The 23,749-nt window shown below is 37.4% G+C and overlaps 1 protein-coding gene across 4 annotated transcripts in view; it reads right to left on the bottom strand.

The window, feature by feature from the left end:
- ARHGEF3 (Rho guanine nucleotide exchange factor 3) overlaps nucleotides 1-23,749 on the bottom strand; it is a 148,541-nt gene that overhangs the window by 55,897 nt on the left and 68,895 nt on the right. For all 4 annotated transcript variants that reach the window (XM_075096165.1, XM_075096166.1, XM_075096168.1 and 1 more), the window contains one exon: nucleotides 8,663-8,725. In XM_075096165.1, the coding sequence (XP_074952266.1) occupies nucleotides 8,663-8,725 (63 nt within the window). The remainder of the gene's footprint in view (nucleotides 1-8,662; nucleotides 8,726-23,749) is intronic.

Genomic DNA, 23,749 nt, shown 5'->3' with positions numbered 1-23,749 from the left:
GCTGTGTTCAGCACAGCAGCATTGAAACCATAGATAGAGCAGAGAGGAGTGGCTGGAGAGCAGCCCTGCAGGAAGTGATCTGGGGGTGCTGGTTGACAACTGGCTCAATATGAGTTAGCGGTGTGCTCTGGCATCCAAGAGGGCAAACCGTTTTCTGGGGTGCATCAGACACAGCACAACCAGTCCATCAAAAGAAGTGGTTATCTCACTGTATTTAGCATTGGTGCAGCCTCACCTGGAGCTCTGTGTGCAATTCTGGGCCCCACCATTTAACAAGGATGTTCTGGTATTGGGATGAGTCTAGAGGAGGGCAGTAAAGCTGGTGAAAGGGCTGGAAGTATGTCATGTGAGGAGCGGTTAAGGACTTCAGGTTTGTCTAGTTTGGAGAAAAGTAGGCTCAGGGGCGACCTCCTTGCTCTCTACAGCTTCCCAAGGAGAGGAAGGGAAGAGAGAGGTGCTGAGCTCTTCTCCTTGGTATCCAGTGAGAGGATGCGTGGGAATGGTTCAAAGCTGTTCCAGGAGAGGTTCAGGGCTGACATTAGGAAGCATTTCTTTACCGAGAGGGTGATTGAACACTGAAACAGGCTTCCTAGAGAGGTGGTAGATGCCCCATGCCTGTCAGTGTTTAAGAGGCATTCGGACAATGGCCTCAATAACATGCTTTAATTTTTGGTCAACACTTAATTGGTCAGGCAGTTGGACTCGTAGGTCCGTTCCAAGTGAAATAGTCTATTCTATTCAAAAGGGCATCCATACCAATAAGCTGAAGAGAGGCAAAAAAGAACTAGAAAAGGGAATGCTAGGAAAGGATAGAAAGACTCCTCCAGCTGTACCATGAGCACACCAGTTTATGCATTCTTGCACAAGACACACATGCCCCAACCACCTCCCTAGAGCCTCTACCTACATTTTCCTTCCAGTTTATTCTGGAGTATCTTCCCTTTGCTGCAAAACACATTTCACAGACAGTATTCAAGGCAAGATTCAGCTTATCACTCTTACATGTTCTTGTCAAAACAAGATCCAAATCTCGAAATTATAAAGTCTACATAACTAACTCACAGCTATAGCTGCCAAAAGGTAGGCAAGATGAATCCTACCACCAAAGCACCACCCATTAAAAGACCAAATACAGACACTGATATATCCCTGGTGTGTTAATGCAGACATAAGCAATTTCTGTTTCCCTGAAAAAATATAATTTGCAGATTTTATTTAGACTGTCTATATAAACTCTACTTCAACAATGTCTGAAAGTCTCTCTGCTCCCCCCCAATTTTGTCTCTAAGTACTTTACCTATGTTAAACTTAGTGCTGATATAGCAACAGCTTCAGTAATTCTGCAAGAACACAGTGCTCATTCTGGTCTCTGGTCACATTTATTTCATTAAAAAGAATACATAATTTCTTTAACATGGTATTTAGGAGGACTGATATTTTTCTTTTTCATTTACTTGATCATTTTTAACATACTGGTATAAATGAATATTAAGTGTATAAATATATTTATTTATATATTAAATATATAAATGAAAATTATAAACACTGCTTATTCATGCACACTATTCCTTTTCTATAAAATATAAAATCAGAGACACACTGGCAATAATATTTGTTTTCCTACAACTTTATTAGTTTGCCAAAGACAAGATGACGGTACCCTACGTCCCCAAATTGCATTTTCCTTCATTGATCCCAATTTTGCAGTTATAGACCCCACTTAAGTATCGGGCATTCTTTACTCAGATACTCTTTTTTGTCTGTAAACAGACCTTGTTTTATACAAAATATGTATCACATTAGAACTACTAAGACAATCTGAACACTGCACATCAAGAAAAAAAAACACACTTTTGGAAGCCTTAACACATACAGGATTGCTTAATGGTCTTGCATATGGGTAGAGTTGTACTGAATTTGCCATATATGTTAATTAGCCAAAGTATTTTTTTCTTCCATGTCCAATTTCTGAAAAGAAAATAAAAATAAAAAGGAACAATTTCCCTGAGGGCAGTGGATTATCTGTACTTGTAGGGTAGGATGTTGTATTTGAATTATGTCTTGTACATGAATTTAAATAGAAGCAGACAAATAGATGCTCGCCAGTCACTGTGAAATATTGTTATAGTTTGAGTTAAATCTTAAAGAAAGTTAGTTTCAACCATACTTCATTTAAGGTATCTATAGATCAGCTTTAGTTTCTAGAAACTGGGTGAATTCATACAAGAGACCATTTTCTTACTCGGTTCCCAGTTGCACAAGTATGTTTTAGGACAGTTTGGTCCATGGTTCCAAAGGATTTGGTGTATTTGTATAGACAGATTTGTACTGAAGATGTCCAACATCATCACACATTTGCTGTCTTCATCAGAATAATCTGTGAGACTTGCTGGAACTATTAGCCAAATTCTGAGAAGCTGTTCACGTAAATAAAGAGTAATTGTATTGCAACACTACACAGGAAGTCTGAGATCATTCCAGAAAGTGTTAAAAAAGAATGCAGCTTAACCGGCAGTTTATACATTTTTCCAATAGAGCACTTGTAGACCTTGTTTAATGAGAAAGAGCAAGAGAAAAACAAAACATAGCCTTAAGATAAATGACAGTATACTACTCCAAATACTCAACAGCAGACAGTGTCTAGTCTATAACAATATGATGGATTAATAATGGATTAAGAACAGTCACTTTATAATGAAGTCTGAATCCAGATGGAGCACTGACCGTCTATGCAATAGAGAAATATTAAGAAGTCATGCATAATTCAAACATATTGTATACATCTTACTGGGCAAGCTGTAGGCCTTTTATACTATGAACATGTAACAGACCAGAGTTTATAGAAATAAAGACCCAGATACAATATATATTTTAATTATCTCAACTCTGATAAGCTGATGTAGAAGTAATCCTCTCTAAGCTTTTCAAAGCTAGCTCACCATACCTTAGCAATCAAATATTATTGAGTTTATAATTAAGTTTAATTAGGTCAAAGAACGTTTCAGTTATATTGACTCCCAAATACACAACAAATGTTCACTCAGCACTAAAAGCAATCAAAATTAATGAACCCTGATGTAGTGCATGCAAATGTAGCTTAAGTCTCGGTAACTTTTTGTTTCTATTTTATATTTGAGCATATTTTATTAACTTGCAAGTAGACAGATGAGCAGTAAGATATCTCCAGTTCAGAACGCATTAATAAATGACCACTTGGGAGATTTTTATTTTCAGTCATAACAACTGTTCTCTATAACCAAAATAAATAGCTCTTCTGAGGCTTTACATATGGAATTTTACCTTCTTTATAAAAGTGTTTTACTTGTCTAGTTCATCATGTATTTGTTGTGTGTTCCTTCTCCTCAACATAACAAGAAAACAAAAGCAACTTCCATGAGTTTACAACAAATTTTGCATACAATTGACTGCAGAGAAGAACCATACAGCATCTGTTCTGAACAGGATTTTACTTAAGTAAGTATAATTTTACCCTGAAAAGTGCAGGTTTTACCATCTTTTTGCTCTGGATACCTCCTGAGTTACGATTTTATAGAGTTGAGACCATGAGGCACATGATATCATCTATCACCATTACAAGATTCCAACTACTTTACAGTTACCCATTTTGCAATAGCCATTAAAAATACATTGCTTTTAACTACCTTGCTGAGTGTTCTATGTAAAAAATCTCCAGATAACAGTGTCCATCACCACTTTGCTTACTATGATATACTAATTACATTTAACAGCCCCAAATTCCCAAAGAGCACTTGGCCTACAGAAGCTAAATAGACACCCTGTTTCCAAAAAAGGTACAGAGCATACCTGAAGAACTGGCTACATGACCCTGACTGAGGAGCACAAACCCTTGCACTCCTTCAGCACTCCACCAGGCTCAGAAGGCTGCACAGACTGAAGATCCACATTTCAAAGTCTGGGTATCAGAAAAGAACAAAAGTGGCAGCAGCAACAAGGAGTGAAAGCACAGGTAGAAAAATAACTGGAAGAAGCTCAGAATTTAAGTAAGGAGACATAGTATCTACACAAGGAGGAACAGAGAGAATTGTAGAGCTCCAGGGGTATATTTTAAACACAAAAAAGTACTGAGCCCTTTATGATCTTTAAAAGCTGTCTCAGTTTCTCTGTATCAACTTTCCAAGCTATAAAAGGACATCTGTAAAATCTACAGTTTATGTAAGTCATGTTAATTACATAATGTCTGAAATCAATACGAGCATACGAATCACTATAGGACATACCACCATTTTAAGAGCACAGGCATGAAACGCTACAGTCAGAGTTAACTGTATAGACTGAATACAAGGTAAGCCATCCCGTGGAGGCCAGCATGAACAAAAGCATGTTGGATAATACGTACATTTTCACTTAATACAGACTTCAGACTGCAGTGGCCTCATACTCGTGCACTGAGCCTTCACGGTCTTCTGGCCACATCTGTCACAAGTTATCACAAACTACTTGACATTGAGGGGATTTACAAATCCACTTCTTTAAGCTGGCAATAAAATGAGCCAAGACCAACCAGTCAGTTTAATAAGCTAGTTTATCAACTCCTGACGCATCGATACCAGTCCAGCTCACTAAACAAATACAAAGATCATTTAACATGCTTAGGTTACCAGTCCTTGTCCTGAGTCAGCAAAGCTCCAACCAGCATTTCCTGTGAAAGGAACTTCTGCCTTTATGACTGATTCTGCCGAAAAAGATAGGTGTGTCTAGCAATGGTCAGTCATAATAAAAATTTAAATCTATTTTTATAGAAAGATTGTAGACAGATTATACAAATTGGCTGGAGAACCAGATGTATGTTGCTTTCCAAGGTATGAAGCAACTCCAGTCTTTAAACAGTTACCCTCTTTCTTTCCTATCCCCACTCTTTCCTGGACAAAGTTGATGAACAGATGCATTTACACAAACTGGAAACTATAAACTGAGTAGAAGATGGCTGGATCTTTCCACTGGCACGTACAAAGAGGAGGCATATCCCTGAGGTGATGCCTGTGAAGCCTGTGCAGCAGTGACTGCAGCATGTGATGGACAGCATTTCCTTACATCAGCAGCTAAGTGAGCTGGAAGAACTGAACAGGAGTTATTCACCTAATTATGTAAACCAGGAAGTATGCTGCATGGGAAAGCCTAATATGCTTATTTCTTAAATACATACACTGTTTAATAAAAACAACCATTTTTATTACAGAGCCTAAGAGATTTATTATCTGTAAAAATATAATAATATAAAATTATCCCAGTTAAAATCTGAATTCATAACAGGGAACACATGCATTCAAAGTTTTATATTCTTAGCCCCTGCCCTGGAAAATAAATGCTTTCATTGAGGATATATATATAAGCAATTTGGCATATCTTTTCAGAGAATTAAGAGAGTTACTAGACAAAGGAACCTGAATATTTAGTTATTTTTGTCATGGTACAACCCGAAGGTTCCAACTAAGTGTAGGGCCCTCACTATGTAATTTCAAAGCTGTCATTGTTTGAAAGAAAAAAAAAATAAAAAAGGTAGAGTATTGGACTAACTAAAGTAATCTCAGAGTGGTTATGACTCAGGCCAAGGATGGATCTCTGAGGCCAGTATCATGTCTCCAGCAATGGTGAAAAACAGCTGTCCAGGGAAGTGTGTGAAAGCAGAGTAAACACCTAGTGATACACACCTAGTTTACTCTACAGAAGTATGCAAGTTGAAGAATTTCCTCAGATGGATGGTTTCACTCAGTCTAATAGCTCTTGATGGATTTTCTTCTTCTATGAATTTATCCAATCTGCTCTTTGAACTCCTGCAAAACTCTGGTATCCAGAACACGATGTGCCAGAATTCTGCCGCTGCATGCTAGGTGAAGAAGTATCCTTTTTGGTTTGGTCTGAATCCACAGAGAGTTTCATTTTGTGCCCTTAATCACTGACCATATTTCATAGAACTCATCACCCACCATTTCCACCCCCCCCAGTATATTTGATATCATTTTATGTAAGTGTCAGTATATTTGATTGTTTCTTATATGGAAACTGTTCCAAACTTCTAATTATTCTAGGTACTTCTTCTCCCCCCCCACCCCATTGTTTTTTTTTTTTGTGTGTGTGTGTGTGTGTGTAAGTATACAAATAGTGGAGAGCAACCCAGTGAGGAAAAGTGGTTTTTGCATAACACCATCCACAGCTGATTTCTGTGAAGTATAACCGATTCTTTTTGAAATTTTCCTTATTTTTGAAATTTGCCTTTACAAACATGAGACAGACAACTCTCCGCTCTGTAACAAAATATCTTAGTGTTTGGAATGTCAATTATGGCTCTCTAAGAGCAAAACCCAAGGTGACATATCACTCCCCAATATAAATAGGATCTTTCTAGCATGTCTCCTTTTTCTCGTGCTTTTTAAGCACCCACACAGAAAAAAATGCTTCTACAGATATGTATTCAGCCACAGACTGCTGGATTCCAACTGCCTCTTCACACTACAACATTCCACATTGCAGCTAGAAGACTCTAATATTGTCTACCAACATGAACTATAATTCTCTAAGAATACAGACTTCAGTATGCATTTAAATTTAAGCAGTGAAGTTATTCACTGAAGACAGCATGAACAGTTTTCTTAACAGCCCTTCACACATTTTATTGACAAGATCCCTCTTAAGTAGGGATTTACAGATATTTTCATGAAAATCAAAATTCAGTAGTTTTAATAGTCATTGCCTCACAGGTCAGCATAGAAACATTTAGTTAGTTGCTTTTTCTTTTCCTCAATTCATGTTTATATTCACTTGTTTTGCCAATAATAATGGTTACGCAGAAAAGCAGTATCAAGGAAATAACATTTTATAAATTTTAAGTAGCATTTAATACCTGGAAACTAAGGACGCTCTATTGCTTATCAGTAAACCATGAACCTCACTTGGCTCTATGCTTTCTGTCTGTATTCCTGCGGGCCAAATTCTGAGATCACATAAGATAGCCTTCCTCTAAGAGTTCACCTATTAATAGCAACTGTACCTTTTAAGCAGTATTTAAATCTGTGGCTATTAGTCAAAACAGAAGTTACACTCACCCAAGTATTTCTACAGCAGTGTAACAGCTTTTACAGAAGAGCTTTACATAATTGTCTTAATTATACCAGAATAAAATATATACTCTTTACAGAAACATGAAAGTAGTTAAAAACAGCATTTTCTATCCCAGATCAGAGTCAGGCATCTAAAAAACTAACAATTTGTCCAGAATAAGTAGTCAACAATTTTGAATTTTCCCCGAAGAATAACTAAAATTCCTTTAAAGGAATAACAATTCCTTTGAAGTTGGGCCCAATGTAAGGTCTAATGTGATTAACTAACATTAAAGTATTAGCTAACAGAGCTCAGGCTACTGTAGGTTTATGGCCTCCAAAACAGTGCTGTTTTCTACCCAGCCCATTTGAGTGCCTAAAAGAGCTTGCATTTGTCTGCAGTCATCTAGGTAGATGAACCCTTAAATGTAACTGCTTCTTCAAAGAACAGGTACACTTCAAAACCAAAAACTGATCATTAAAGAAGCCACAGTACTAGGCTTGACACCTGCTAATAAATTAAAAAAAACCAAACCTGTTAAAACAAGTGCTTTCATTCTCTATTTTTTAACTTACTTTATCTGTCTGTACTACTTGAGAGGTCTACGGAAGGAAAACTGGGTCAACAGCTGACTGTGAATAAAACACTGAAAAAGATGATACAAACACTGAACAGAAGGAATGGTAAATTTTCCTCCATCTATTTTAGTTCCATGGATTTGAAGTGATAAATGCAAGCGTACCCTTATGTCACAACTTTACATAAAAAACAACACACATTACAGTTTACTGCATAATTACACTCATTAATACTTTGATTCAACATGCACCAAAATCAACAGATTTTGGTCCTTATAGCTTATTTTTAAAGCAGACATCAGTCACTATGTACTTTTTGGGTTTTTGGGGTTGTTTTGTTTTGTTTTGTTTTAAATAATAAAACCAGTTTTACCAACTGATGTAAGTCAATATTTCACTTTTACTTACAGAAACAGCTAAAAAATTCACATCTTGGAAACAGTCTATTTGTATGGAAAAGTATACACATTAAAAAACGCACAATTTATACAAAACATGTTTTCTGATGTCTTCTTCATATCTGAAGTGTGTGATAGAACAGCATAGCTGTATGTGATGTGCACATCATTTCAGCTGTGACACACAAAGCTCTCACAATTGTATTAATATCCCATTAGACAGCTTTACAACACCAGCATTAACCACAACTGACGTAACTGAAATAAAATCTCTCATACAGTCATCCAATGAGATAAAAGGTCTATTTTTAAGTCCTGCATTCACAATGGCCTTTTATCCTCATAATTATCTACTAATAAAAGATTTGCTGCTTTACTGTCATTCTGACTTTTTATTTTTCTCTTTAAAAGTTCTCCTACAGAAAAATGAAAAGCAGTAATATACCTGATAAAAATTTTTAGGAATAAGCAGAAAAAGTTATTCATGCTATGTATGAAAACAATACAGCAGAAAAGATGAACAGGTTTGTTTCAGAGCACCCATAATAGCCATATTTCAGTTCAGGGGGGATGTGGAGGGAAGGCAGTACAGAAAACAAAATTACTCACACTTGTATCCAGGCTGCAGATACTGATTGTATCTTCATCTTGAGTACTCTGTTTTCGTTTCTTCTAGAAAACAAAATGAAAAGAAAAGCTCAGTTTTGATGAATAGTACCAACTACAACTAGCCTGATGCTGAAACAGGTATACATAGAGTCATATACATACATATGTGTGTATATAGTTAATTGTTTTCTCTCATCATCGTTATAATCACCATGCATGTGAATATAAGCTCTATTATCACAAGTTCAAAAGCTACTTATTAGCACATTAGTAAACTAACATGTCTTTTTCTGCTCACAGAGAGTTAGGTTCACTTCAATTAAGAAACTTATTTCTAAATAAAAGCATGAGTAATGCATATTGTAAATTGTACTTTGGCACTTGATATTAACTTTTGTAACTAATGCAACTGTCAAGAGGAGGAACTTGTATTTCATGTCAAAAGCCTACACTTCAATTTTTCAAAACATACATTCAGCAATCAAGTACTATTTCCAGACAGTCCATGTTACAAGTGAGGAAAATAGGTGAAATGCACTACAGGACTTAAATTAGCATATATTTGGATTTCAATATACATGCAGTGATTGCATTCTGCTCTCTACTCAGGCTTTGTTTTGGAAAAGGGCAAGCCCTCCCTGATGCCACTTCACAGGTTCACCACAAGATTAATCTTCATGCCCTTCAAATAAGAAGTAAGAAATTTCATTTAACAGAGCTCTGCATTTTCTACCAGGTCAGGAAGATTTAGGAAACGAGAGAAGTCACAAAATACATGTTCCTTATTTATCCAGCTGTATTGTCTTCCACTGTCAACTACAAATAAACATTCCAGATAATAATAGCTGGGATTTAGTTTCCAGTCTACAGAAATCAAAGATGAGCAATTTAAAGAACAACAAAAAACGTCACACAGATGCCATATGGAGCTCCTGTCTTATGAGATGACCCAGGTTTGCTAAACCACAGGAGCTGCACACTGTGCAGGTATTTTTTTAATTAATAATACATATATATACACATGCATATATGTATATATATGTATAAACGGAATCCCCCCTCCCCAGTATCCACACCATTAGCTCTTCTGAAGCCTAGAAGACAAAGGAGCTAGTGAGAGCTGGGAATTCTTCAAGAACTCTCTATTGGAAGCACAAAGCCAATTTATCCCCTCCAAAGGAAGGGGAAGTAAGCGGAGCAAGAGACCCCCTTGGCTCAAGAATGAACTCCTAGGTCTACTCAGATCCAAAAGAGAAGCGTACCAGAGATGGAGAAGTAGAAGATTATCAGTTGAGAGCTACAAGGGCATTGCCAGAGTGTGCAGAGACGCAGTTAGAAAAGCAAAAGCCCAATTTGAATTGCAACTGGCTGTAGATGACAAAAATAACAAGAAAGGTTTCTTCAGGTATGTCAACCACAAGCAGAAACAGAAGGAAAACATAGGCCCGCTGTTAAACAGAAAAGGAGAGTGAGTTACCAACGATGCAGAAAAGGCAGAGGTCCTCAACACTTTCTTCACCTCCATCTTTACCAGCACTGTTGGGTCCCAGGCTTTGGGAACAAAATTCCCCATTAATCCAAACATAGACCCACCATCACTGAAGGAAGAGTTAGTACATGAATTATTACAGGAGCTTGACCCCCACAAATCTATGGGCCCTGACGCCATCCACCCGAGGGTGTTGAGAGAGCTGGCTGACACCATCGCAAGGCCACTCTCCATAATCTTCGAGAAATCGTGGAGAACAGGGGATTTCCTAGAGGACTGGAGGAAGGCAAGTGCTACCCCTATCTACAAGAAGGGCTCGAGGGAGGATACGGGTAACTACAGACCCATCAGCCTTACTTCAATCCCTGGGAAAGTTATGGAACGAATCCTCCTGGGGGCCATCACAAGTCAAATGAAGCACGTGATTGGGAAAAGCCAACATGGCTTCACTAAGGGCAGATCGTGCTTGACAAACCTGGTGCCCTTCTATGACAAAGGGACTTGCCTGGTGGACATGGGGCAGGCAGTGGACATTGTCTACCTGGACTTCTCCAAGGCATTTGGTACAGTCTCTCACAGCCATCTCCTGGAGAAATTAATGTGTTATGGCCTAGACAAGTGGTCTGTGCAGTGGGTGGGAAATTGGCTGACAGGCCGCACCCAAAGGGTGGTGGTAAATAGCTTTTTCCAAGTGGCAACCTGTCACAAGTGGGGTCCCCCAGGGATCGATATTGGGCCCAATGTTAGTCAACATCTTTACAAGTGATCTGGATAATGGCATCAAGCGTAGCCTGATGAAGTCTGCCGATGACACCAAATTGAGCGCAGAAATAGATACTCCAGAAGGGAGAGCTGCTCTGCAGGGAGATCAGGATAGGCTGGAAGAGTGGGGCAACAAGAACCTTATGAAGTCCACCAAGGAGAAGTGTAAGATCATGCACCTGGGAAAACATAATCCAGGAGTGCAGCACAGACTGGGATCCACCTGGCTGGAGAGCAGCTCTGTGGAAAGGGACCTGGGGGCCCTGGTGGACAGGAAGCTGTACATGAGTGAACAGTGTGCTGCTGCGGCCAAAAAGGCCAACAGGATGCTGGGTTGCATCAAAAAGGGCATCACCAGCAGAGATAAAGAAGTCATTATCCCACTCTGCTCAGCGCTTGTCAGGCCACACCTGGAGTACTGTGTACAGTTCTGGTCCCCTCTATACAAAAAAGGATGTAGACGGGCTGGAAGGGTCCAGAGAAGGGCCACCAAGATGATCAAAGGACTGGGAAGCCTGCCATACGAGGATAGGCTGGGAGAACTGGGTTTGTTCAGCCTTGAGAAAAGGAGACTCAGAGGGGATCTCACTACCATGTACCAGTACTTAAGGGGCAGCTACAAAGAAGATGGAGACTCCCTTTTTACAAGGAGTCACATGGAGAGGACAAGGGGGAATGGACACAAGTTGCTCTTGGGGAGATTCCAATTGGATACCAGAGGAAATTTTGTTCACAGTGAGGACAGTCACCCATTGGAATAATCTCCCCAGGGAAGTGGTTGACTCCGCTACATTGGACACTTTCAAGTGTTGTCTGGACGGGGTGCTGGGCCATCTTGTCTAGACTGTGCTCTTCCTAGAAAGGTTGGACTAGATGATCCCTGAGGTCCCTTCCAACCTGGGATTCTGTGATTCCATCAAGACAGTAAAACAACTATTATATCTACTACGTCAAGCATATGGTTTCTGAGAACCTTCTTAGATGAACAAAGATAAGCAATATTTATCATAAAATCCAGACTTTATTTCATGCTGTTTTAAAATGATACTGTAGCTGTTGAATCTTTTTGTATTTACTCACTAGTTTTCAGGGGATCTTTGAATTGACTAATCACATTAAAATACAATGTTGCCATTTTTTAGGAAGTAACTTGTCTCACTGATTTCTGACTTCAAAAATTATTATTGTCAAGGATAGGTGTGTTTTAATACCATTATATTCAGAAACAGAAACTGGATCTTGAGGTCTCTAACCACATTACACAATGAGAAATGTTTTATGAATAGTAATTCTTCACCCTCAGACTACGCACAGTTAAATCCCTCTTACTGTTACAGTAGCGATTTTTAGCAGCAAGTTAAAAGAGAGAATAGAACACAGAAATTTCTGGACCAGACCACACCAAGCAATGAACAGAAACATCTGAAATAATACTGAGTATAATTGTTTATCCTGTCGTGGTCTTTTATAAGCTTGGGGATTTTTTTCCCCAGGATAAATAAACCTGAATTACTATTCTAGGATTAGTCCAGGTGAATTCACAATGAAGAACACAAAACAGGGATGAGATCTGTAAAGCTGCACTTTGCCCAGAGGGTAATATTTACTAAGATCCTAGTGTACATGTTGCAGACTATTTGTCAAACCTAATTAAACTTCCAGAGATACAAATGCATGTATCGTTTAGTTTTCCTCAAAAAAAAAAATATTGATTTTATTTAAGTTAACATTGAGACTTTACTTTGCAAACAAGAAATTACAGAACTAAGAGATACCATCCCTCCCACACAGTGGCACAGGTGAAATCTAAATCAAGAGTGTTTAGATTTGGAATACAGATTTCTGCAATAGAAGTGTAAATTGAAACCACGTATGGATCTGATATACCGGAATCTACACCAATGGCGATTCTGGTGTACAGGTGGATGGGATGCAACTGCATTCACAGCTTGGGTTGGTGTTGGTTTAAGTCTGACAGCTTTCGTTATGGAAGTATAAAAATGGTGTAAACCTAAGGCTCGATTTGCAAAATATTATAATAAAGATTAATTCCAAAACAATCAATATAGTAATACAATAAGAGGTATTACTCCATCACTCCCACACCCCCACCACCACCCCCGCCAAAAACAGTCAGGCGCTTGATTAGAGTATGTGCTCCTAGTACTCTATAGACAGGTTAAAAAAAAAAAATTATCTCTAAATACTACGCATTTTGGAACTATAACAAAATTTTCCCGTAATGGAATAGATGCAATTTCGTTGTTAACAGAGTGTGACAAATGACCACACACACAACAAATAGGTAGCGTCTTTGTTAAATAACTGATTAAAAGACTCTTACTGGTGGTCACATGGCTACAGATTAACACAGAATGTGGCATTTCCAACACAGGCCAAGTCTAATGAAAGCGGATTGAGACTATAAATTACATAGTATGTAATGCAAGCATGCTAAGAAGGCTGCAGGATTAAAGTGAATTTAGCGGAGACAGGACATCCTCTTACTGTAGAAGGAAAGTTATACAACTGTTTGGGCTTCCGACTACTACATTCAAAGTGGGTATATGGGTCCAAAACACAGAGGTACCGTGGAGAAAGCAGTGTCCATGAGGACTAGTGTCCAAGACAAGGCTATTCAAGTAAAGCACAGCACAAAATGTAGTTAATAGTAAATATTAACATGCTCTTATCTTATTTAGAGGTAACCTCTTTGGTTATATAAATCTCAATACACTCACGAGCAACATATCAATATCAACTGGATGTACACACCAAAAGGGATGAAAAGACAGGTAAATTGTAAGAAACGCAATTACATATTGAATGAGTCTGGGTACAGCCTCCACAAAGCAGATGGAGCTTGGTGATGGTGCTAATCAAAGGATCACTCCTAACTTCGTTTTAGCTCTTCTACTCGCTGAAAAGTAACACACGCACACAAATAATCTACCTAACAACATGCATATTATACTATTCTTGTTACCTCGAAGTTTGCAATATCATACTATTTATGTTCTTTGTACATTTGTCCCAGCAGCTACGCAAGACAAGTAATTTCATACAGAAATTGTTAAATATCATCAACTACTGTAGTTAAGATTAATGTTTTAATTTTCCAAGAGTTTCAAGGGCTGTTATCAACAGGGGAGGGGGGTAGAACACTATGGCAAAAAAAAAAAAAATTCCAATAATTGAGCTACCAGATAAATTTCTTTGCCCATAATAAGTGGATTAGAAGCAAAGATTACAGTAGATATTGTGCAGGGAGCATAAGGTGCTCATTAAATTAATCCCTGCTCTCTGAGAGCATCTTTTACCCAAAGGAGTTACAAGTCCTGTCTTGGTTGCCATAGCAAAATGCAGCTGACCTCTAAATCTCTCATGTTCCAGAAAATCACCCCTTAAATGTTGCTCTCCACTTTATGTTTTAAACCACATGGCACATCAAGTAACACAGACTTGACTCCATTTTGATCTCAACAATTTTGTGTGTATCACTTTCACAGAAGACCTGAGAAATACAGAGTAATAGGTTTGGGATGAAACCAGAAGAATAAATGTGTGATAAAGCATTGTATGTATTACACACATTCAGAGTGGAAGAAGCTTCACTGCAAAGCCAAGGGTCTTTGGATAAAATTTATTTATAGCCCAAATACTGAAATCAGTTAAGGGGCATATTAATGAAGAAGTTGAACTTCCTGAGAGAATTTAAGTAAGCAGTGTTCTTGAGAGGTTTAAACATCTATTGCACATATTGCTTGAATGACAAATGAACTTATCAAACAATTCCTAACTGCATCATATCGTTTTACAGGATTTTTCATACCAACTTATATTGTTACGCAAGACTATGTTAGCCAAAACACACGTGTGAATCTTTATTCACCATGACACCTGCACTGGCCCAGGCACAGCACTAGAGAGGATGGACTGATTTCTTAATTCCATTTTATTACCTTGCACATGAAGTATCCCTAGTTCTTGTTAATATTTCTTAAAATTATCTATGGCAATAGCAATCACCAGTTTTAATACAAATTAATAGCTTTTTTTAGGACTATATATCTTGAAGAAGCATATGCAACAGAGAGAAGGAAAGCCCACTCTAAGTGTGCTATATTAAGATGACATACACTAATAGTAAGTCTGTGAGCCTACCCATGCAGAAATCTTTCAGTAAGTTGCAGAAGATTTAACCACAAACACGTCAAGGGATATAAAAGTTGAGACCCTTATGGATGCCTGAGCATGCCTGGATTATACACACAGGCTACATTCCCTACATGTGTAATACACAATCACGTTCTAATATACTGCATATGCACGTTGTTTTATCAGAACCATGTCCAGTTAGAGATTGTATCGGGTTTTGTTTTAATTAAAACCCAGTCAGAAGCCCCAACTTACTATGAATACTATGAAACATGGATAAAGTTGTAAGACACATGACCATTAGTGTGCCCTCTCTTTGTACTTAGGAAGCACATTAAAGCTATTAATGTGCATATTCCTGAAATTTTAAACTCAACTATCCAATTAAAACCCATCCCTATTTTAAATTCAGAGTAATAATGTGAAAAAAATAGAATTAAAAGGTAGTATGCTATCCTTACACTAGACATGATCACTCATTACTCGTGTAATTAATATACACTGGAGATGATGCCATGCTGCAGCACTGTATTAAATACAAAATACTGTGATTACTGCATATCATGTGATGAGCAATGGACAAATGCCACCTGCCATCTCACTACAGAGTATTTATATAATAGAATTTGTATGTACTTGAAATAAACAAAATCAGAAAAATGTTATGAAGCTGTTTGTCTTGCTGTGGAGAAAGGACAGCTTGCAACATCATAATAAGTCCCCTTTTCTGCACAATATTGGTAGTTCTTAAAAAAAGGTGTACATGTCAGCATGAAAGAATACCAATAACAAATATCTATTCTGATGAGAGATGTGTCTTTGTTTTCTGACTGACCACACAGATGCATTACACGCATCTGAATGTGTACCTCTAGACTGAAAAACATTTTCTATCACACTTGGGTTTTTTGCCTTTAGAAGTACAAAAAAAAAAAACACCCCCCAAAAAATCAAACCCAAAACTAAAAAACATGCCCAACAAAAACAAAACCCCCAAAACAACCCCTAAGTTCCCAGACCACAATGACTGGGTGTATAACAAGTCTGAGACTTGATCCATGTTTGAGATACTGTTGCCTAAAAGGCTGTGATTACATCCATAGTTACAGAGACAGAACGCTTCCTGGTCTTAACATAACAGGGAAGAGCTGTTCTCAATAATTATCTCACAGGAGATGAGAAAGTAAGAAATCCATTTATACATTAAAGCAATGATTTAACTAAAGGAATTAAGCAATAAGGCATTGTTATAGGAAGGCAGGATTAACATCCTCTCTCCATCACAGGATTTAGTTATCAATACCAGAGATTTACATTTTACTACCTGGGAGATGAAATGCAAACATGCACAGAAATAGCTTGATTAAAAAAACACATCCTGTGACAGGGAAGGAAATGCTTTTCAGAATAATCGCTGACTTTTGCAAAATCATCTATCCATTCTAACTGCTTAGAAATGTGTCCGCACACAGACTGGCATCAAAACAAATAATAGCTCAAGACAATGTATTTGCATAGGCACATTATATCCTTAAACCTTCTAAGTCATAGAAAGACTTGTTTCAAAACAAAACACAAAACAACTTATTTTTTAAGCCCTCTTCTTATACAGAAATCCATTTAACAAATGAGGATCCATTCACTCTACCAAAACAGACTTTCTCCACCTCCCCAAAAAGTCCAAAATAAAGAAAAATTAAAAACCATTTAATCATTCTGTATTTCAAACTGTTTTCATTAAAATAAAAAACCTCAAAACCTCAGTCTTTCCAGAACATACATCTAGGTACACTTCAACACCGCTAATTGGAAGAAAGCAACTTTGTAAAAAATACAGTTCTAATATATGATTTAAATGAATATAAGTAGGTAGAAGTGCACTTATATGTAGATTAATATATTTTTATATAAGAGTGTGTATATACTAGATGTGCATATAAAACTACATATATACATGTATATATAATGTACTTTTTCCCTAAAAAAAAAAAAAAGAACCCCTACAAAACCAAAAACCACACAATCAAACAAAAACCAAGGCAAACATACCACATGTTCTACCACAGTTCCTCTGAATGTCCTATTAAGACATTGCAGGAGGGAAGTACATGATGAGCTAACAACGTTTACCCAAATATTTTTTAAGTGTAAGTGAAAGAAACAGTTTTCCATATTAGAATTAATTCAAAGTTTCTTTAAAAGGGTTTCTAAGTGGCAAAATGTAAGTTAAAATGTTTTTTGCAAAGTTCAATAATGAGAGCAACTGGGGATTCCCAGTCCCAGTTCTCACAATAGAACATCACCAGCCGCTGTGTTTTCAAAGGAAAACATCTAAAAATGCATGAATGTAGACATATTTTGTGTCTGACTATTTTATATGTGAATGATTTCCTACTCGATTGCCTACTTTTATGAACAAAAATTGGTCATGAATAATGACCCAATGAACGCATCATTAGTGTATAAACACTGCATTTTTGCTAAGTCTGTCCTATGTAATACAAGTTTAATCAGGAAATAAACCCTCCTAAACTGAACAAAACCAAAATTTGCAATACAGAAAAGGGAAAACCATTTAGCTGATAAAATTTTTTATCACTTTTACTGGTGAGGAAAAGGCAGGAGGGGATTCACTGTTCTGGGTTTTATGCTCCTGTCCAGTTCATGGTAAACTATTATCAAGCACAAGCCAAAGGACAGAACCTCTGTCAGACTGAGTTAAAAACCAAACCAACCAATGAAAAACAATTTCAAGAGATCAGATATAGTAAAAAAATAAAATCCAAAAGGCATTAATGTGGAAGGAGGGGAGAAAATACACCAAATACTTAACAGGAAGTCAACCATCATAGGCCAAAAAAGGTTCAAGCCACACTCCAAAGGGCAGACTGTATTTGCATGAAAAGCAGCTCTATGACATACTTACTGCTTTTTAAAAAAAATTAAAAAAAAAAATCTCCTTAGCCAGCTGAGAGCTCTCTCAACCTACAAGGAACCTTCATACCGAAAGCCTGATGATGGCCTTCTGCACTAGGAACCACAGTTGGTGTTTAAGAAGCTGAGAATAAGGCAAGAACGTACAATCATTTTCTTTCTATAAGGACACCAAATCCCAATATTAATCCAGACTTTCATGTGAATTTCCGCTCAAGCTGTTTTTATACAGCATTACTTCAAAAAATACAGTTAGCATATAAATTCTCTTAATATGTAAATAATTTTTATCAGCAAAATCCACATGAATATATTCAAATATACCAGCAATTCTAAGCACCCTTTTAATTCTTAAATACCTAACGTATAGAGAAGCTGGTGAGTTCAAAAGAATATTCAGACACTACAGTTCTCATTTTTTTCCTCTGTAACTTGTCAGTACTTCCACACCCATCCCTAACACGTTGATCCTTTTCTTAAAAAGCCCTGAAAAATAACACTTGCGAAGACCAAATTTATTCCTTTAATAACTCCAAAGCCTCCACCTGCTGTTGCTTCTATAAGATCTGTTTCAAGTGTTCACTGTTTCCATTTCAAAACACATTCAAATGATCTCAAAGGTATCAAGCTCCCAGTTACTTCTATCACAGAGTATGGAGGATTCAGAGTCAGGACAGAGAGTCCAGTGATGAGGCACAAATAGGTCAAAACAGATGTTAAAAGGTGTGCAAGAAGTGAGGTAGGATGATGGAAATAATTACAAACTGGACTGGGAGGGAAGTATTTAAATTCCCCAGACTATTTTAAAATGTTTCCAGAAGTTTCACAGATGACACAGCCAGAGAAATGAAAAGTTAAAAATATTTCAGATGAGAAGGTAAGCATTTTGGTCTTCCTGATATAACAGGAAGAAATTCTAACTAAATGCTTCAACATTTTTCTCACCTGCTGTTACCACTCAGTTAACAAAATATGCCTTGGATCCAGCTTAAATTGGGTATAAAATTACTAGGCAAAAGATTAGTAACCTTCTATCTTAAGGTTACTTCAATAATCACTAATTTAACATTTCCTTCCACAGGTGGTGGGATATAACATGACAAACCAGACTTCAGAAGTGAACTAGAAGAGGCAGCAGTGGTGTCACATTACCCAGCTTCAAGCCAGAATGCTCGTGATACTGAAACAAGAATAAGCATCACATAAGATTACCCATTTTCCATCATATCACGTTAGTGTTGCACTGACATTCAAGTGTCTAAGATGAAATAAACGTACAGATGCCCCCCCTCCCGCCCCCCCCCAAAAAAAAAAAAAAGGAAAAAGAAAGAACTTTGGCCTGGTTGACATAACGCACGGTTCTAGAAAGAAGTCCATAAGTCATATCAGTCACATCTCTGCCTGCAATAAGCAGCGAGAAACCTCTGAATTTTCTGTTGAATACAGTGTTCCTCCTAAGTTTGGTTCAGAGCTAACCAATTACAATTCCACAAACAAGTGATAATTCATTCCCTACCTTAAGCTCATTCTGAGAGATTTATCTCCCACCATCTTTTAAGGCCAGCCCTCTTTTCACTTTACCATAGCCTACTACTCACCTTCATGCCAGTACCATTATTCCTCCGTGCTGCTCCTTCACTTCCGTGGCCATACCACTGACAGTTCTAAGAGCTTGAAGGCACAGGAAGACAACAGCACCCTAAAGCAAGTTTTCCCAGAGCATAGTGCCTTGGTTTTAGCTGAATGCTTTTTGGGACCTTAACTTCAGAGCACCAAATTCTAATACAACATTTTTAAAACAAGAATAAAACCTGTTACCCTGCATTCCAGGATCACAGTTCTTTATCTTATGTTGGCAAAAAGAACTTGCTTAAGCTCTAAAGAGAGCCAAAATTCCTTCATTTTATAATAAAACTGGTTTCCACATATATTTCCGCTGCCCTCTACTGTTCAGAATACCAGAGACATTACAGGTTTCTTTTTCTCAAGAGTAACAAAACTCTAAACAAAGGCTTTATTCCTTTTGAGGGAGAAACAGTCAGAGATGAGCCGACTGCACAGTTTACACCAAGTCTGGTAAAAAGCTCTGCCGGTTCTGTTTCCCACTCTGCACATGTCCAGCTGGCAGGCTCTTTGTGTATTGGTGTTAGTAACAGAACTTGCTTGTTCTTGATGTCCCAAGCAAAACAAACAAATGAAACACAGACTCCACTCTAATTCTGTTACAACACAGCAGAAAACTCTGAAATGGAGGTGATGTCATCTATGACACTTAAGACTTTGCCACTGAAACTTAGGTAACTAAGCTCTTCTGAGGAGCCACTCACATCTATGCCAGACAAAATGGCAGCTCCTTTTCACCCTTCTCTGAGCACAGAGAGCAAGCTTTATTTCTACAGTGCTTATTTTGATGTATTTGAGATTTTCCGGTCAATGTAATATAAAATGAACACCGAAGCGAACAATGCAATGAAAGTTATATTCAATGTGTTTAACATTAACAACAGGAAATGGGTGTGCATGTACGGGATGCTGTAAGGACAAGGATCAGCGTAGCTTTGTTTGAGGACTGCTACTTATTCTATCTTTATTTAACCTTCTTCCTTCCCCTTTTCGGAAGACAGGGAAGAGTATCAGTCACTGGAATCTAGTGCAGAGTTAAACATGCTAAAACTTTTTCAGTTCACTACAAAATCTGAATCAAACTCAGATAAGTTACATACTTTTCTTTCTTCTTCTGTAAGAGCTGTTTGTTAGATGAGTGAAGAGCAATCTTTATTACATGCTCCCTTCTCAGTCAGAACTTGAAGACTACTACATAAATTAGGCTTTTAATTAACACCTACAATCAATATCTAAGGATTCTAAATCCTTAGATAAATAAATTAAAACTAAGGTGAAGTTTAAAAGAGTCTGTACACTATTTAGAGTCATCACCTGTTCTTCTCACAAACACTTTTCAGCTGGGATCTGTCAGATCCAGTTCTTTGTGGCCTCAGGTAACATAATCAGTCGGTGTGCAAATAATACCTGGATTCCTTCGCCCTTGGCAAGCTGATGTGATGAAGTTGCCATTCCTAGCCTTATACGTTTGTGTTGAGGGAGTTTATTATAGGTCTAGTTGTAAAAGCAAGAATAAACAAAGTTAGGCTATTTTAATGCTCTAACTCTACCCTTAAAGGTTTTGTGCACCTGAAGGCATGGGGTCTTCCTCTGACTGGACAGCAATGACCTGTACTTGCTGCAGTCGATCATTTAATGACAGCTATCAACCACCACTTCTGGTTCTTCATCTGTGTATAGAAGAGGTATGACTCATCTGAAAGCAGATTCATTCAAATGACAATTTCTTATTATTTTTACTGTATTATTTCTTTTTAGATTTGGGCGTTTTATTGTTTGCTTGATTTTAAGAATCCAGTGGAGCTTCTCATTGTAGAAGAGAGCTTCAGTTGTGGATGCTGTGCACAGCACTGGAACCACATACACCAGAATCAAACAATTTCCATAAACTATGCCTCCACGTGGCATTCAATTGGCTTACGTTTGCATAAACTACAGTAATCCCTAATTGTTCTCATACTCTACTGCTAGTCTGCTTTCCCCAGTCTCCCACATTCAGACTCACTATGCTGCTGTATCTTTAAAACCACAGAGGGGTTCCTGCATACAGCTTTTGATCTAAGCAAGCGCTCTTCTTCAGCATCACACAGAATAGATAAAATGGCTGCACCCAAAATGGGTTTTTCTGCAGATAAAAACAATACCACTTTTACTAAAAATTACATGTTGCTATACCTATTTTGGGGTTCAACATATATAAACACACACAGAGGCACTTTACCTCCATTTCTCAGGGAACAAGGCTTATGGGATATTGACCAATATTCCTGTGATTCTTGAATTATTTTATTTTTGTACAACTTGTTGCACAGTTTCAACCAAAACTGACAAAGACATAAAAACTTCAATCATTTTGCACAAAGTATATAGGACAGCAGACAGAATTTGCACCCAATTTAAATATTTCAAAATGAGCTCAGCAGTATTAGTAGACACTAAACAATCTGTGTGATTTTACTTCACAAACATGCAACTCCCTCGTGTCCCATGAAAACTGTGGCATTAGATTTCTTCTGCTACAAATTTTCAAGTGAATGATATCTAAAATGCATACCCACGGCAAATATGCAGATTAAGTACATCCAAAAAGACTACAACAATTTAACAGTATGGCAGTTAGCAATCACCAGTCCCATTCTTCGACTATTTAATAAAAACTGAGAAGTCAAATGTATAACATCTATTAAACTAACTTTCACTAGTTCAAAAGCTCTTAGTTTCTCTGACAATCTTAATAAACTTTCTGAGCCTGTTACAATTTTGATTTACCTTTCTTAAGCATGATTTAAGTCAGAACTGCCTAAAGCATTCCAGATAACATCTTAAGAACATTCTGCACAATAAATTTATCACAGACCATCCCTTTCACTATTGAAAAATGTCACAGGGAACATAAATATAATATATCCCAATTAACAATCCAATCTTAAGCTTCTGTATACTTAAGACACATTCTCCACAGCAAACCCAAGAACATATAGGCCCTTGAACATATCCCTGACTTGCTTGCCTCGCACTACAGGCCCCCACCTTTTTCACATGTTTCTAAGAACTTCAAAGTACAGTTTTATTCAACATATATGCAAATATTTTGAAATAACTTTGCTTCTTAAATAAGAGGAAGCTCTCTAGCTTTCCAACGAGTGGAAGGATGCTACAAACTGGAACCAGAGCTGCGAAGTTGGAGATCAGATTTGTGCACTTTTGACCCTGATGTGCTATTCTTATTCTCATATTACTAACAGCCCAAAACCAAAATCACACACAAATCATTAAGAACAATCAAGTATTAAATGCTAACCATTGCAACATGTAACACAAGTCAATGTACACATTGACACAATGTAGCTCTTTCCAAATTATGCTGAAAAGTTTGAAATGACAGATTTTATAATATAATTGTATACTCTGTTCTACTGCTTAATTAACATTACAATCGGGAAGTGTTTCCCCCCAAAATATTTAACCTAAATCTCCCTTTCTATGAAATAAACCCACTTATTCCTGTGCTACCCTTGGCAAATACATAGAACGAGTACCAACTTTATAATTGTTCCCACGCATTCAGAAACAGATATATGCTTGTGCTTCCAGTCTTATTTTTGTACTCACAATGTGCACTAAATCTTTTAAACCTTCCTCATAGGCTGTATTTTCTACAGTTATTATCAATCTTGCTACTTTTCTGTCCACATCTTTCCAAAGTCCAATGTCTAAAACAGCACCCAGTTTTCCAGGTGATACCACATACACATGTTGCAGAGCAGAATCATTATGCATTGTAAATGCACTGTAAATAGGATGTTACAGCTTTCACTTTGATAATGGATAGCATATAGCTATAAATGTTCCCATTTAAACCCTAGCATCAGCCAAAATCCTCATTTTCACACTAGAAGACAGAGGCAGAGATATTTACATATGTGTGATAACAAAGCAAAACCAAGAGCAGAAAACCACCATCCTGCAGCAATAAACTACCAATACATAGAGAAAAACAAACCGTCATCCATCCCATTGGGAATATCAGAGCATATTATCTAAACTTTTAACTAATTTATTTCCTTACAGGAGGAAACCTTCCTGCTAAGCAACACTTTGGTTTCATTAATATCCAATTT

Source organism: Phalacrocorax aristotelis, chromosome 6, assembly GCF_949628215.1.
Source record: "Phalacrocorax aristotelis chromosome 6, bGulAri2.1, whole genome shotgun sequence".
Classification (NCBI taxonomy): Eukaryota; Metazoa; Chordata; class Aves; order Suliformes; family Phalacrocoracidae; genus Phalacrocorax; species Phalacrocorax aristotelis.
The sequence above is the reverse complement of the archived record's forward strand: the minus strand, read 5'-3'. Positions and strand labels throughout refer to the sequence as shown.